The sequence below is a fragment of the Scardinius erythrophthalmus genome (genome assembly GCF_964197995.2).
Source record: "Scardinius erythrophthalmus genome assembly, chromosome: 2".
Taxonomy (NCBI): Eukaryota; Metazoa; Chordata; class Actinopteri; order Cypriniformes; family Leuciscidae; genus Scardinius; species Scardinius erythrophthalmus.
Window position 1 is genome coordinate 56,678,358 of NC_138222.1, and position 17,729 is coordinate 56,696,086.

The window sequence follows — 17,729 nt, forward strand, 5'->3', positions numbered from 1 at the left end:
TGCATCCTTGCTGAATAAAAGCATTAATTAAAAGAAAAAACCTTGCCGACCCCAAACTTTTGAACGGTGGTGTACATCTGCACACTGATCTTTTAAAGCCGTCACCTCCAGGATGCTCAGATCGCTCAGTGAGTGTGTGGTTAATCAGTGTGTATAGTGATATTTTTGTAGTCCACTCTCACGTCAGTAATGAGCCGAGTCATTGTTCAAAGGGCCCAACCTGACGAGCAAATATCAGAACACATAGCGAGAGCGGCGCTATTATCATCATCAATCTCCAATTATCACCATCATTTGTTATTATTCTATGCTGAATATTTGACATCTTCAGGTTAACTTGGTCATGTCTTCATAACAGTGTTTTTCTATCTTTCTCTCAGACTAGCTCTAATAACGTGCAGGAGATCATCGAGTCTCGGATAGAGAAGAGGATTAAAGGTGTGTACGTTCCAACGGGAGGGAAGAGGATGTTGGTTTTCCTGGATGATCTCAACATGCCCGCCATGGACGACTTTGGCTCCCAGCCCCCTCTGGAGCTGCTCCGCCTCTGGATCGACTACGGCTTCTGGTACGACCGCCAGAAACAGACCCTCAAGTATATCAAGGTAAGGTGGTGTGTGTGCTTTTTTACCAGTTAAAGGGTTAGTTCACCCAAAAATGAAAATTCTGTCAGTAATTATTCACCCTCATGTTGTTCCAACCGCGTAAGACCTTCGTTCATCTTCGGAACACAAATTAAGATATTTTTGATGAAATCTGAGAGCTGTCTCACTCCTCCATAGGCTGCTAGGTGACCGAAACTTGCTGGCCCAGAAAAGTTATTAAAGAGATCGTTAATATAGTCCAAGTGACTACAGTGGCTTAATCTTAAGTTTATCAAGCAACGAGAATACTTTTTGTGCGCAAAAACAAACAAAAATAACGACTTTATTCCACTATTAATTTCCTTCTCTCTGGGCCTCTAGTTGGTTCAAGTAGTGTTTTTGCGCTGCGCGTCTGTGTTGCACGTCACCACGTAGGCTCACAATTGGCCGAAGCTAGTCATGTGTGTGATGCGTGTTGACGTGCAACACAGACGCGCAGCGCAAAAACACTACGAGGCCCAGAGAGAAGGAAATGAATAGTGGAATAAAGTCATTATTTTTGTTTGTTTTCGCGCGCAAAAAGTATTCTCGTCGCTTGATATACTTAAGATTAAGCCACTGTAGTCACTTGGACTATATTAACGATCTCTTTAATAACTTTTCTGGGCCAGCAAGTTTCGGTCACCTAACAGCCTATGGAGAAGTGATCCAGCTCTCAGATTTAATCAAAAATATCTTAATTTATGTTCCGAAGATGAACGAAGGTCTTACGCGGTTGGAACAACATGAGGGTGAGTAATTACTGACAGAATTTTCATTTTTGGGTGAACTAACCCTTTAAGTCATTGGAGTGTGTTTTAGATGTGCATGTAAATACATGTCTCTCGCTTTGCCGTGTTTTTAAAGGACATTTTCCTGCTGGGTTCTATGGGGCCCCCTGGTGGAGGGAGGACTCACATATCAGGACGCCTGCAGAGCCGTTTTAATCTCATCAACATGACATTCCCTACAGTGAGTAGAGGTTGACTTTAAACTACGTAATAATCAATGAAAATATGACTGCAATGCTTTCCCTATTACCATGCAACATGACATCATCTGTGTAGTGTAATGGCACAGCAATGTTAATATTTATATAACTAAAAAATAAAGACCAATCAAATTTATGCAAATAATTTCAAGATAAGACTAATCACAATTCAGTATTAAAATATAATGATGACCTTGTCGCTGTTGGTTAGATATTGAAAACACTGTAACAATGTAAGTCAATGTGATATATGCAAACTTTATTTGTACAATTATAGTGGAGATAGCACATGTAAGGCTGAAATAATCTGCAAAGGTTTTTGAATTAAGTGGTTTAAGATGAACTTTATTGCCATTGTGGGGAAAAATATGCATAAGAAAAAAGTAATAGGAATTTCAATACAATGCTCGCCTAGCAAGCACTGCAATAAACTGTGCACTAAACGCATGTCTACAAATGGTGTTCTTGGATTAAACCAGCGGTTATTGTTTTTGTCACACCCCGGTTTAAAGATAGCTTGAAGACACTCAGAAATGAGGAAAAACACATGCAATTTATCATAAAAGAGCCAACAATATTAGGAGTGAAGTTGTTTAAAGTTTTTATTGAAAAACGGAAATATTTTTATTTGTTTAATGCCAATCTTTTTGATTTATGCAAACAGTTTTATTGGAAAAAAAAAGAAAGAAAGGGGCATTCATTCTTTCAGTTGTGTTATATTATGAAAATATACTTTTTTGCTGCAAAAAAACATTAAACATTTAAGAAAGTGGCTTTTAATATATCAAAAAAAATTAATTAATACATAAAAGGGTTTTTTTTTTAAGCAATATTGAAGGGGAATAGTTCACCCAAAAAAGAAAATATATCATAATTTATTTACCCGCATGTAGTTCATTCTTTGTTCTGTGGAACACCAAAGGAGATGCATGAGGGATGGAGATCATGACTGTCAAGCTCCAAAAAGCACATCAAAGCACTGCAAAAGTATCATAAAAGCAGCATAAAAGTAGTCCAAATATGTTTTGTGCTATATTCCAAATCTTATGAAGTCATATGAAAGCTGTGTGTGAAGAACATACTGAAATTTGAGTCATTAACTGAAATTTTGCCCACCACCTTGAACCAGTGCAGTGATATATGCAATAACGTCTAAACCTTAAAAGTGAAACGCTCTCTTTTCTCTTTAATATAGATGTATTTTATGTTGCTCTATTTCGATATATCAATATATCACCTTTCCTCTCGTCTTATTTCCTGTTTTTCCCACCCCTGTAATTCCCTCTCCTCTTCTGTTCTCCCCAGGAGTCTCAGATAAAGCGCATCTATGGCACCATGATCAGCCAGAAGCTGCAGGAGTTTGAGGAGGAGGTGAAGCCCATCGGGGGGATTCTGACTCAGGCCACCCTGGAGCTCTACCACTCCATCACCACCCGCTTCTTACCCACGCCCGCAAAAATACATTATCTCTTCAACCTCAGAGACATCTCGAAGGTACTGAGCATCATGCGTCACGTGTCATTGTCTCTCACCTGGAAAAGGAGCACATTTTACTTTAGGTTCACCCAGTCTGAGTATAATACCACTTTGATTCAGAACAATTGATTCTAGAACGATGAAAAAAAACATGTCAGTCCATTTTGCCAATTCAGATGTGCTTGAGGAAAAGAGTGACGCACTGAAAAGACTATCACTTTTAATAGGTGACACGTATATGCTCATACAAACTCATACAAACACCTTTAGAAAGCATCTATTTCTTTATGCTTGACCAGACAAAAGAAAATCGATCATTTTATACCTTAAAAGAAATTAGACTGAAGGCTTTGTGTGCAAGTTCAAAGTGTCTTCCAACTCAGGTGTTCCAGGGTTTATTGCGAGCGCACAAAGACTTCCATGACACCAAACAGAGCATCACTCGCCTCTGGATTCATGAGTGCTTCAGGTACAGACAGGCACAGGCTTACACATACACAAACAGCTTTTAGAAGGAGAAAAGAATGTTGAGAAAAGTGTTTGTGTTTCAGGGTCTTCTCTGATCGATTAGTGGATCATGCAGACATGGAGACATTTGTGGGACTTTTGTCAGAAAAACTGGCTTCCCATTTCGATGTCCCCTACCACACCATCTGCCCCAACAAACAGCCCCCTCTGTTTGGTACACACACACACACACTGCTAATTGGATGACCTAAAGATTTTTTAAATAAACTAACATTTAATAGTTTGGGGCCAGAAAGATTTTTTTGATGGTTTTGAAAGAAGTGTTTTGCTCACCAAGGCTGCATTTAAATGTTTCATGAGCAGCAAATCAGCATATTAGAATAATATATATTTTATTCTAATATGCTGATTTGCTGCTCATGAAACATTTATTATTATTATCAATGTTTTTGTGGAAACAAATATATATATTTTTTTATGAATAGAAAGTTTAAAAGAGCAGCACTTATTTGAAATAGAAATCTTTTGTAACATTATAAATGTCTTTACTGACACTTTTGATTAATGCAGTCTTGATAAATATAAAAAATTCTACTCAAACTTTTGAATAGTAGTGTAAATCAATGAGAAAATATGTGTATATAAATAAATAGACATATTTGAAAATATATATTTCATCTGAAAATTAATTTGTTGTTTTCCACATGATGAATTGTCAATTTAGCTGATCAGTGACTAACTTAATTGGCTAATAAATTTCCACAAGCACCTACTTTTTAATAAATAAAGTTAGTCAATCGGTAACTGCTCTTTTAAAAATGTAAAATTATTACCAAACTTCACCAATGGTCATATGTATCTTAAATTTATAAATGTCTTTATTTACAGTTTTTTTTATAATGTTTTTTTTTTTTTTTTTTACAATTTTTTATTTACATCTATATCAACTTTCTTTGTGTGTTTTTATTGTAGGTGACTTCCTGAGGGAGCCACACGTGTATGAGGACCTGTTGGACTTTAAAGCTCTAAAGGTTCATATGGAGAACCAGCTGGAGGACTATAACCTGACGCCTGGTGTGGTGCCCATGAGCCTGGTGCTCTTCAGAGACGCTATAGAGCACGGTGAGAGCATGGTCGGAGTGAATGGAGTAGCTTTGCTTAAGCCGGGGACACACTTAACGACTGTTAGGCCGATTATGAATGTAATTTGATGCTTACGACTGATCATGCCCAAAGTCCCGTTCAGTCGGTGTTCACAGTCTGTGTTTAAAATATGTCATTGGAAACATTCTGTGTGTGTTCAGTTCAGTCTTAGAATGTTTCAGCTAGTTGTTAAGTGTGTCCCCGGCATTAGTGGTTAAATCTCTGGGCCAAAAGATTGCAAGTTTGAGCCTACAACGGCAACTCCACGATCACCATTGTGCATTTGAGCACATTTGCTTCTGTCTCAGTAACTTATCATGGTGCCATTGAATGATGTGAAAAACAAATTCCACAAGTTTTGTTCTAGTGGAGTCAACAATATTCATGGAACAGTTATTATACAGCTCTCATCATGTGATTCCGTCCAAGTCACAATACCCTTGATTCAATGTGCGCTTTCGAGCCCCGTAAATCAGTGATCTCCCCAGTTCTCATTCAGTACTCACACATATATAACTTTCTTCAAAATCACATGCACTTCAGCCCTCAGACCCCCCGCGAGCATGAATAATTACCCTTCTCATTCCCACAAAGAAGAACGCCATCGCATCAGCAGGGAGAATAATTAGGCAGCCGGTTCCCCAGCCTATATGTCACTCAGGCATTTACTGTCAAAGACGCATATAAGAATGCTTTATATGCATCCTGCCGCCGTGACATTAAAGCGGTCGCGCATTCAGCTCGGTGAATGCACCTCACACATCACAAACACTCAGTTCAATGACACGCCGCTGTGCGTAGCTGATTGATTACGAAATTAGCAAGTATAACGTGTATGTTTATATGCGTACGTTCATAACTAATTATAGTTTTGTGCCAATTAGTTTCCTTTGTGATCGGTTGTTTGTTTGGCCTCCTGCGGGAGTGGTGTGGGTGTGGGTGTGAGTGTGTGTATTTGTGTTTGTTAATGTTTCATTGACCAAATGACACATAATTCAGGCACTGTTGTGATTGTAATGATGGAAAGAGCGCCCTCTCTCTGCCCCCTCAGTAACGCGTTTGGTGCGTGTGATCAGTCAGCTCCGGGGGAACATGTTGCTGGTTGGTATCGGTGGCTCGGGCAGGCAGAGTTTAGCCAGACTGGCCGCTTACATCTGTAAGTTCACGGTCTTCCAGGTGGAGGTCACCAAACAGTACCGCAAACAAGAGTTCAGAGAGGGTGAGTTCTACACACAATTTACATTTATTCACTTAGCAGATGATTGCATCCAAAGAAACTTCCAGTGCATTAAAGGTGTACGCATGGTTAGTGTTGGGGCTAACGCATTACAAGTAACACGAGTTACGTAATTAGATTACTGTTTTCAGGTAACTAGTAAAGTAACACGTATTAAAATACAGTTTTGTGAGAATCGGCCTTCAATCTGATGGTTTACTTTGCTGAATATAGCAAATGATGACGAAATGAACGTGTTAAACAAGATAAACAGTGTAAGCTTAATTCCATTAATCGCACAAAAAGTCTCACTTTATTAACCGATGTCTTGACTGCGGACTTTCGATGATCCAATTCAGCCATACTAATAAGCAAAAATGACTTTAGATAAACATCACATTTGTTGGAGTGTTAAACTTCTCCGGCGTACTATTCTTCTACAATCCAGAACAGCAGCACAGCTGAAATGTTTGTTTGAGCCGCGTCCTCTACTCTATAGGCATAAATTTGCATTTCGTTCAGCCTGAGGCTTATTCATTTCACCTTCTGGTGTGAAGGGGTCTTTACATTTGCCAAAGATAGAACTTTTTTAAAAAAAATATTAAAAACACACAAGCAAGCCCAGCCCAGGTGAGAAAAAGTAAAGTTACTTTCCACAAAAAGTATCTAAGTAACAAAATTTGTTATTTTTTTAGGGAGTAACGCAATATTGTTATTTGAAAGGAATTCAAACCATGATATTGGTGTTTTACCACCAACAACTCTTCAAGTTGACCTGCAGGAACAAACAATAAAACCAGAAGCCTCATCTCATAATTGAGCTAGTTCATATACAGTAGTTCATGTCTTCTTTCAGTCCAGCTACTTGACCAAGGAAATGTTGTTGGTTAACTTAGTTAAGTAGCCTGATGGGGACACCAGCAAGTCAGCATCCAAACCTGTTTTGCTGGTCCTTTAAAGGGTTATCTGAACATTCAGGCCTGTTCAATTGTATTTCAAGACCAACTAATGTAAGGCATTTGGCTGAGTTATTCTTTCAATTTCAGATCTCGGATATAAAGCTCTTTTAATATATACCAAAGGCGTTGATATTTTGTCCCGTGGCATGTTGTGGTAAATCAAATGCTGAAGAATAATGCCTCTTGCCCCAGTGCTCAGGACCTAAGGATCTATTATGTTATGCACATTGTAGCCTTCACAACACAGTTTAATGTGGCCCTAATGGAATATTTGACTTATTTCTTCTCCCCACACAGATATTAAAAAGCTCTATCGGCTGACAGGAGTGGAAAACAAGCCCACTGTGTTCCTGTTTAATGACACACAGATCGTGGACGAGTCCTTCCTTGAAGACATTAACAACATCCTGAGCTCAGGGGAGGTGCCCAATCTCTATAAAGCAGACGAGCTCGATGAGGTGTGTGTGTTCATATACGTTTTAATGCTTGTGACTGTAGGCTTGGGTTTAATAATGTCTGACAGTGAGAGCAGATTTTCAACATGTTTTGTTTGTGTAGATCCAGAACGCTCTGTCAGACTCAGCCAGGAAGGACAATATCCTGGAGACACCAGACGCCATGTTTAACTACCTGATAGAGCGCGTCAGAAACAACCTGCACATTGTGCTGTGCATGAGCCCTGTAGGAGATCCATTCAGGTGTGCTCTATCAGTTTCGTTTTAGTGTATTTTATTTGCATAACAAAAAAAACAGCAAAGCTGCATACAATGAGGAATGGGGCAAAACAAGGAAAATTAGGTGAAATAACAACATTGCAAATAGAGTAAAATGTTAATGTCATCTATAAAATGAAAACATTTATGTGATTTTTCATTATGATCCATGTGAATTTCTTAAATCCAAGGAAAAATTTGCTTCATAAATATTAACAAATATTATTATTAATTTCTTTTTCTTTTCTTTTTTACAGCACAATAGTATTATTTCAATAGTAATATATTTCTTGTTGTTCTCTTAATTTGTTTAATTTTTAGAATTTAAAAATAATAATAAATAAAAATATTTAGAATAATAAAAGTTATTATTATTGAATGAATTTAATTTAATTAAACGTGATCAGCTTCTGTTTTTTAACAGTTAAATATAATAATAATAGTAATAATTATTACTTTTATTGACATTAAGAGCAACACTAGCTAATCATTTGCCTAGTTAAATTAAATTATTAAATTTAATTAAATGTGCAGTGTAGAACAAAGCTTAAATACATTTTGAAAAAAGAATACATTTAATTATGCAGTAAGTTTAATTTATGAAACTGTATTAAGCAATGTGGCGACGATTTTAATAATGAAAATAAATGTAGATGGAGGCATAAAGGAAAGGCAATCTCTATCCCTCATACTGTGGCAAGCCAATGCATACTATGCTAGTTACGTACTATAGACATCACATGCAAAGGCACGACTGTAACCCGCCACCACTTCAGCATTCAGTGTCTCCACAAAATCCCATGTGCGTGGATTTAATATAGCAGACTGTAATACAGCACACATGCACGCCTACTGCTTATAATCTAACTTGCTCAAATAGTGAGTCAGCCTTGATTACCATGCTAACATTGAGATCCATCCTGTGGCTTCTTATGGCTTAAGATCTCTCTCTGAATGCTTGATTCACAGTGAACGCCGATATACGGTTTAACCGAACAGACCCGCACACAGTATAGCTGCTTATGAGTCAACCGATGACTCATTGAGCGAGTTCAAAGTGGATGAGAGATACAACAGGGTGAAATTAGAGGAAACGACTGGAGTAAACCTCTCTGCCACTGTCATGTCACACACATCAGGAAGACAAAGCTCTGCCCTCCATCTACAATCGCTTTACCGTGTGCTGTCGTAAACTCGCAAGTGTCTTCATAAATGATACAGTAAATCTGGCTTCCCCTCTCTCTCTTTCTGTTTGCTTTTCCGTCTTTAGCTTGCTGTGTCTCAGTCAATTTCAGCTTCAGGGGCTTTATTGGCATGACCAACAACAGTGTGTTTGTATTGCCAGAGCAGATGCATGTTACCTGCAAATCATAGTTATAGTGTGCTCGATCAATAATGATAAATAATGACAACACAAATAACAAGGAAGAGCCATAATACAGGTAAATATTGGGTTCGATGAGAGACGGAGATAAGTAGACGTGGTCCATTGTTCACTGGCCCCCAGACGGCGGCTGGCAAGAACATTCCTGCTTTGTAATTATGCTTGTCGCACTTGCAGCACTATAGAAACATGCATGGGAAATGTTCTCGTTAATCACTCATTTGCATCTTCCGTCACATGAAGGAGGCGGTTGTGCGTAATGTGACCCGTAGGGCCCTGACTCGTTGAATATGACAGCCCGAATCATCTAAGCACTCACTCTGATTGGTCTGGCACTGGTCTGACTTTAACTAGCATGACTGAAGTGTTTGTGACAAATCAATGCAAACCATCTTGAACTGTCTACATAATGGAGGGATTATGGGTATGTAAGGCCTGTTTGTTTCTGTGTTTATTTGATTAGGAACCGTCTTCGTCAGTACCCGGCACTGGTGAACTGCACCACGATAGACTGGTTCTCTGAATGGCCACGTGATGCTCTGTTGGAAGTGGCAGAAAGATGTTTGGATGGACTCTCTCTAGGGAGCGAGGACGGGGTGAGACACATCAACAAACGATGGATTTTCAAATGTTGTCAGTGTTTTGCAGAGCACAAAATTGCATATACTGTAGAAATATTCGTGTTAAATAAGTTAACATCTACCCCGTTAAATGATTTCGACTCAATTTATAAAAACAAATTTACTTACAATCGACAGTTGTCCCCTAGACATCCAATGAAAGTGTAGAACTAGTAATGCAATTTTTGTTTATCTTTTTATTTATTTTTAGAAAGTGTACTCAGTAGTTTTGTATTTGTTGTGCTGTCCGTCATCTTTGACTTATACTGACCCCTAGTGGTGTGGATGTAGCTTCATGCTAATTTTTTAGTTGATAATGCCATTGTTGAAATGTGTAATTAGTAGTTAGAGTAGATTTTCTTATCCAAAAAATTTAATGATTTTTAAATCACTTGTGGATTACAGAGTAAGTATTATTTGGCTAGTCGTGTAATACCCCCCTCAATGAAATAAATAAATACATTACATTATATTTTATTTAATTTCTGAAGGATCTTGTGACACTGAAGACTGGAGTAATGATGCTGAAAATTCAGCTTTGATCACAGGAATAAATTACATTTTAAAATGCATTAAAATAGAAAACAGATATATTAAACTGTAATAAAATTACATAATATTACTAAATTTTTTATCAAATAAATGCAGCTTTGAAGGGCATAAGAGACTTCTTTCAAAAACATAAAACTTTTTAAAGAGGGATAGATTACTGAGTGTACCTTTAAAGTTGTTGTATAAATTTTCACTCAGAATATTCCTTTTATACACTATAAGTCCAATCAAGTCAGTGACGCTCAGCCCTGGCCTTTAATTTGTGTTCTTTCTGAGGTACTTCATCTCTTAGCGGCTGCTATTGAATCATAGGTTAATTGAATTTCCAGTGTTAAGATTCATCAGGAGTCTTTTACTCTCTCTTCCTTCATCTCTGTGAGATTCTTCTGTTTCCATTGAGAGGGATATCATACAGACCGTGTTTCTTTTTGCTCACGGTTTTTGAACTACAAATCACTTTGACTTGAGGTTCTCCATTGAGAGGAGAGAGTTGTTTGGAGAGAGTTCAAGTCTAGTTTTCTTTTTGTCTGTTTTAGGATTAGTTTGGGTTTAGCATACTTCTGTTGTGACCTTGTGCGAGGTTTGTTTAAAAGCGAGGCTGCCACAACTTGTCATTTCTCTGGTGTCTTCACAGATCCAGACTAAAGTTGCCAGTATCTTTGTGACCGTGCATCAGTCTGTGGCCCAGTTCTCTCACAGGATGAAAATAGAACTGAAGAGACACAATTACGTCACACCCACCAACTACCTGGAGCTGGTTTCTGGATATAAGAAGTAGGAATCAAACACATTTTTCTCAATTTCTCTTTTGGTTATTTTTTTATTTTTATTTTTTGCTGTCATGAGGATTTAAAAGACATGATAGTTTCCTGTTTCCATTTTACTGTTGCCTGTTAACTGTAAATCTCTTACTCGAACTTAAACAAAGTGTTTATTCTGAAAACTCTCTCTCTTTTCTCAGGTTGTTGTCTGAGAAGCGTGGTGAGCTCGGAGAGCAGGTGTCTAAGTTGAGGAATGGCTTGTTTAAGATCGATGACACGCGCAGTAAGGTGGAGGCCATGTCTGTAGAGTTGGAAGAGGCCAAGAAGAAAGTAGCTGAGTTCCAGAAACAGTGCGAGGAATATCTGGTTGTCATTGTGCAGCAGAAGAGAGAGGCAGATGAACAGCAGAAGGTGTGTGTGTGTCAGTCTGTCTTATGTTGAGGCTCTTCATTAGAGGTGGGTTTTTGTTATAAGAGACCATCAAAACCACTCTTTCCTTGGTAAAAAACTTGATTTTCAAAAGTCAATGAATTTGCGACAGCTGGATGTAATATTTTTGACAAGCCAAACATGTCAGTCTCTGAGTAACATTTACATTTATTGAAGTACCACGAACTGCACAAAAAGCATTTTGAACATCTCCAGCACATTTTATAATTACTCAAAACAAACATATTTCAAATCAAACATAGTTCACCCCTTACGCATGTAACCACGTCCATCAATACCTAGGCTGGCTGACATAACACACTCATGGCCATCAATCACTCAGTACTTACTGGCTAAGAAATACATAATTATTACCCTACGATCCATCTGTTTTCAAATTTGAATATCACGAAATTGATGTCTGTCAGAAACATCTACCTGATGTTTTGAATGAGTAAAAATGGCGGCCTGAGCGGCTTCAACATGCGATCTGTCAGAGACGATAACGTGCATAAAACAGAACGCACTTGAGTATAAAGTTGTTCTTCATTTGCTGAAATTGAATCAGAATGATCAGGGAACTGAGTGATTCTCACATTCCTGATTTGAATATTTTCAATATTCTATTCTTGACTGATCTTCTTTTCATAACTTTGCCAATAGATGAAGAGTGATCTTGAGATGAATCCCTGTAGTCGTCCAATTTGACTCTCATATAGTATGCTGATGTAATATACGTTATAAACTTGATAGGTGTTTTTTATAAAATGTAGCTTGATTACTATATTCTCAGTTGTTTAAAAGATTAAGGCAAATTATCAAAGTTTGATGAAATGAGTTTCGAATGAGATGATATATGATATATATAATTTTTCAGTATGAAATTACGGCAACGGTACATATTGTGATAAAGCTATTTTTGCTGGAAATTCAACCTTTGAAATGTTTTATACATTGCATAACCATATAGCATGTCTATTTTTCAAAAATATGATCTTTGTAGTACATTGTATTTATTGTACATTGTAAACATTCCTGCATATGCTGTTGTATAAATCATTCAGCAGATTCTCTACCGGTTGACACGTTTCTGTTGTCTGATGATATATATCGACGTAGTGTTCAGCATTACTCTTTATTGTTGTTGCATATTGATGTTTGTGTTTGTAACATGCGTCTGTGTATGCGCACGCTTGTTTTTTCTTTGTGTGTGTTAGCTAGCATGCGTTCTTTGGATATTTATAACCTTGTTGGTTTGTCTGTGGTGTTTCTTAATGTGTGTGTCTCTCTCTGTGTGTGTGTGTAGGCGGTGGGTGCTCACAGTGAGAAAATAGAAACAGAAGAAATCAAGTGTAAGGCCATGGCTGAGAATGCTCAGAGAGACCTAGATGAAGCACTTCCTGCTCTAGAGGAAGCAATGAAGGTCATTCTGCATTCATGCAACTATTACTTTCAATATGACATGATACAGCTACAGCGCAAGTGAATATGTGATGCATAATGTTTTCATCAGCACATGAAAAAACTGTGGTAATCTTGTTGGACTGTCTTCAGGCTCTGGAGTCGCTGAATAAGAAAGACATGACGGAGATCAAGACTTATGGCAGACCTCCAGCTCTTGTGGAAACCGTCATGCAGGCAGTTATGATCCTCAGAGGATGTGAACCAACTTGGGCAGAGGCCAAGAGACAACTGGGTACGAGAAAAAGAGAGTTCCAGATCATTATTAAATCACTCAATCACACTGGTGTCACACATGGATTCAGGCGCTGGCTCAGGCATGAAATCCATACCAGACTACTGTATAACCGAAATCTCATGAGCCAAACAGAGAGAGAAAGACTCGGGTGAGGGGAGGGTTGGGTGATTCATTAGCATGCCAGGATATATTTAAAAAGGTCAGCACAATGCAGTAGAAAGCACATAACCACAGAACAGATTGCAGGGGAAAAAATGAAATATGTGCTTGCCTGAAGCTGAAAACAAGCCATTTGTTTTAGGAGAGTCCAACTTCATTAAGCAACTGGTGAATTTTGATAAGGACAACATCTCCGAACGTGTGCTGAAGACCATCGGACATTACTGCACACAGCCCGACTTCCAGCCCGAGATCATCGGACGGGTCTCATCTGCTGCCAAGTCCCTCTGCATGTGGGTCAGGGCCATGGAGGTACAACACTGATGACAGTTGCGACACCTGAATGGTGTGACACCTTGTAACATTTATTCTAATGGCCCGTTCACACCAAGAACGAAAACTTTATTACCGTCCACACCAGCGATTATTCTATGTGCTTTAAAGTCACCATGAAATCAAATGAAAATGGAATATTACAGTGTTTATTATAAATGATTTGTCACGGCACATCATTTTTCTTATTGATGTTTCCTCATAATAGTTCTCACCACGACATCTCTTCATTAATCCCTCCACTTCACCAGCCTGTCACTCACATGAGATTGCAGCAATTAGCAAATGACAATGATTCAATCAATTCCAGATGGACATATTAACTCCCTCCCTACATTTTTTCTCATTTGAGAAGCTGCTTCACTCAGATATTCGTCACAATAGGGAAGAAAAGATCATCGCATTTTTTGTCTAATGCAGACTTTTTTATTGGGATTTGTTTTTATTTTTATTGGGTTTTAATGTTTTTTTAAATGTTTTCGTTCATCAGCTGGAAAAAAAATCACTTTGAAAGTGTCAGAACATCAGCTTTATTTAGAGGACGGCTCTCTGCCCCGCCCTGCTTGCCATCGTCTTATAAAATTCAACTAAGCAAGCCAAAGGTAGCGACAATAGCAAGGAATCCAAATATTATTTAAAAAAAAATCATTCAGCTTGAAGATCAGGATACCTTTGAGCAATATTTTTTAGGTATTGGTAAAGTTATCATTCTTGGTGTGAAGGGGCCTTAAGAGTGTGACACTGAAACATGAGCTTTTTCATATCTGTGTGTGTGTTTGTGTATATATATCAGGTTTACGGCCGTATCTTCAGGGTGGTCGAGCCGAAGAGAGCCAGGCTGCATGGAGCAATGACTCAGCTGGCTGAGAAACAGGCTTCACTGGCTGAAGCCCAGGGCAAACTCAGAGAGGTCAGTGTGTGTCAGTCTGTCCTGCAATGTGTTTGTGCAAGCATGTGGACGTGACTCTGTGTCAATGCTGTTCGAGTGATATAGCGTGATATAACATGTTTGTGTGTACGTCTATAGGTAGGAGAGAAGTTGGATCAGTTGAAGAGACAGTATGATGAAAAGCTGGCCCAGAAAGAAGAGCTGCGGAGGAAATCCGAGAACATGGAGCTCAAACTGGACCGGGCCGGCAAGCTGGTGTCTGGACTGGCGGGAGAGAGAGTTCGCTGGGAGGAGACAGTTGTTGTACGCACACACACACACACACGCACACAGTCACCCTGATGTTTTATATATGGAATCCGAAATGCAGCCAGAGGTCTCTGATGTGATTGTGTGTGTGTGTGTGTGTGTGTGTGTGTGTGTGTGTGTGTGTGTGTGTGTGTGTGTGTGTGTGTGTGTGTGTGTGTGTGTGTGTGTGTGTGTGTGTGTGTGTGTGTGTGTGATTGCTCAGGGTCTGGAGAAGAACATGTCCTGTCTGGTGGGAGACTGCCTGCTGGGTGCTGCTTTCCTGTCCTACATGGGCCCTTTCCTGTCCAACTACAGAGATGAGCTGGTCACAGATATCTGGATGAAACAGGTATCTATCTATCTATCTATCTATCTATCTATCTATCTATCTATCTATCTATCTATCTGTCTGTCTATCTGTCTGTCTGTCTGTCTGTCTATCTATCTATCTATCTATCTATCATCTGTCATTCTATATATCTGTCTTTCAATCTAAATGTCTGTCTGTCTGTGTGTCTATTGTTCTGTCTGTCTGTCTGTCTGTCTGTCTTGCCTTAGCTCGTCTTTATCCCCCAGTATAAACATGGTGCTAATAGCTGTTATTGATACTCGTGTCAAGCAACATCACATGCATCTAGAGCACTACTGTCATTTTGCAGTGGGGACTGGTTCAGTATTGCGTAGTATTGCACACTTTATGGATAATATTATGACATTATGCATGTGACAGCTCTAACAATTTCTCTCCCTTCTCATTCAAATGCCCTTGCCCGAATCCTTCGCTACCCTTTTCATCTCTAGGTGAGAGAATTGGAGGTGCCGTGTACTCCGGGGTTCAGTTTTGCAGTGTTTCTGTCTAAACCCACAGCAGTGCGCGAATGGAATATCCAAGGCCTCCCGTCTGATGCCTTCTCCACCGAGAACGGAGTCATCGTCACCCGTGGCAACCGGTCAGGCCCAGAGAGCCAATCCCTTAACGCTAATTAGAAAAATGATGATATCTCATGAATAATGGGCAGTAATGAATAGTGATTGGAGAATAATTAGATAAAGATGATAGTAGGCTCAGTTTTCTGTGATTGTTCATTTATAGCTAATGCTAATTTCTTCTCTCACACATACACGCACACACATACACACACTAAACAGATTAATGGCATTTTGAGATTATGAATTGTTATGAAATAGCCTATTTATGGATAATGTGACATGCATTTATAGTGAGCACTAATATTTCTCTCTCTCTCTCTCTCTCTCTCTCTCTCTCTCTCTCTCTCTCTCTCTCTCTCTCTCTCTCTCTCTCTCTCTCTCTCTCTCTCTCTCTCTCTCTCTGTCCTTCCCTACAGATGGCCACTAATGGTGGACCCTCAAGGACAAGCACTAAAGTGGATTAAGAACATGGAGTCCAAACGAGTAAATATTTCTCTCTCTCTCTCTCTCTCTCTCTCTCTCTCTCTCTCTCTCTCTCTCTCTCTCTCTCTCTCTCTCTCTCTCTCGCTCTCTCTCACTCACACTCACACACACACACACACACACATACATTCCTATATATATATATATATATATATATATATGTGTTCATAGAGCCCTTGTACTGAACACAGACTTATTATATGTTTTTTTGCAGTACATGTCTTGGTAACAAATACAGACATCAGGGCAAGGCAGAAACAATGGAAACAAGACTGCCATGATTATTAGACAGCCTTAGATCTAATTCTCCATGGAGAAAAACGTAACCCACATTCAGCGCCAACATAGCCTTTTAAGAGTCACTGTTCTCATCACATGACTCGCCGTCTAACCCTCAGACGAGACATTTTCAGAGCCCTTAATTAGAATACAAGAACTCCAAACTCAATCCTCCTGTGAGTTGGAGGCTGCCTTCCCTGTGTGGCCGCGTCTCCTCACCTGCTCTCCTTCAGCACAATACACCTTCCATTTATCACTCCCTCTGAACACAGATGCACATTAATACACTCGCTCTCTGTGACTCTCTGTCGGGACAGAGATGCTTTTGTTTGCTGTGCATGGATGGGTTGGATGGATGGATGGATGGATGGACAGACAGACAGACCGATAGGTAGATAGAAAGATGGACAGATAGTCTGTCAGGTGTGTTCAGAAGAAGATATAGGAGGACATGCATTTTCATACAGTGTCTCATCTCTCAGGATAATTTGCTGTTCAGCTTCAGTCTCTGTTTTTCCTCTGTCTCTTTGTCTGTGACCTTTTCCTCCTCTTCGCTGGTCTTTTCTCATCTGTAGTGGTGAGTGTCAGGAGCGGCGAGTGCAGTTCACACGCTACAGTTAAACGCTGACATTTACGAACAATGACAAAATGACAGAGCTGAAGCTTTTCTGCCTCCTTCAGCTCTCCTCCGTCGCTTTCACGTCCCATTTTCTTTCTTCGATGTCCATTTATCACTTTTGAATCATATTTATCCTCTCTGCTACCTTTACTTTTTTCTCCTTAGTTGATGTCATTATCTTGTCCTCTGTGTGTCCTTCATGTTCTCGTCTAGTCCTCATGTTGTCTTTCTCTTTGTCAGGGTTTGAAGGTGATAGACCTGCAGATGCCGGATTTTTTGCGGATCTTGGAGAATGCGGTGCAGTTTGGTTCTCCGGTTCTCTTGCAGAACGTCCAGGAGGAACTAGATCCTTCACTGGCCCCCATCCTCAACAAGTCCCTCACGCGAGTTGGTTAGTCCACACACACACATACACACAGCTCACATTGACTGATAAAAGTGCTTGATAATAAGGATGAAAGAAGGTGCATGATGTCATGGGTTCATGTTGTGTGTTTATGAATATGTCTGTCAAGAGCCCTAAATGCGTTTTTAGATTATTATATCGGTGTACATTACAGGTATATTTCTAAATTAAATATGTAAAGATTATTTAACTTTGAAAATATATGTATGTGTTGTAAATCATAATGAAATAATGATAAAGTAAAATAAAATAAAATCACAAAAAAAAATCTATGGCCCGGTTTCACAGACAGGGCTCAGATTAAGCCAG

The 17,729-nt window shown here is 39.1% G+C and overlaps 1 protein-coding gene across 1 annotated transcript in view; it reads left to right on the forward strand.

Annotated features, from left to right (window-relative positions):
- The window catches only part of dnah2 (dynein, axonemal, heavy chain 2), a gene marked incomplete at its 5' end in the record, with an annotated part of 165,133 nt that overhangs the window by 124,550 nt on the left and 22,854 nt on the right, over positions 1-17,729 (forward strand). Inside the window, 21 exons of the mRNA XM_081349604.1 lie at positions 381-605; positions 1,491-1,595; positions 2,920-3,108; positions 3,474-3,559; positions 3,642-3,772; positions 4,531-4,680; positions 5,753-5,920; positions 7,174-7,334; positions 7,435-7,574; positions 9,437-9,569; positions 10,780-10,919; positions 11,107-11,317; positions 12,642-12,758; positions 12,890-13,031; positions 13,336-13,505; positions 14,320-14,440; positions 14,558-14,718; positions 14,927-15,052; positions 15,505-15,653; positions 16,050-16,116; positions 17,255-17,405. Of these exons, the coding sequence (XP_081205730.1) occupies positions 381-605; positions 1,491-1,595; positions 2,920-3,108; positions 3,474-3,559; positions 3,642-3,772; positions 4,531-4,680; positions 5,753-5,920; positions 7,174-7,334; positions 7,435-7,574; positions 9,437-9,569; positions 10,780-10,919; positions 11,107-11,317; positions 12,642-12,758; positions 12,890-13,031; positions 13,336-13,505; positions 14,320-14,440; positions 14,558-14,718; positions 14,927-15,052; positions 15,505-15,653; positions 16,050-16,116; positions 17,255-17,405 (3,043 nt within the window). The remainder of the gene's footprint in view (positions 1-380; positions 606-1,490; positions 1,596-2,919; positions 3,109-3,473; positions 3,560-3,641; positions 3,773-4,530; positions 4,681-5,752; positions 5,921-7,173; positions 7,335-7,434; positions 7,575-9,436; positions 9,570-10,779; positions 10,920-11,106; positions 11,318-12,641; positions 12,759-12,889; positions 13,032-13,335; positions 13,506-14,319; positions 14,441-14,557; positions 14,719-14,926; positions 15,053-15,504; positions 15,654-16,049; positions 16,117-17,254; positions 17,406-17,729) is intronic.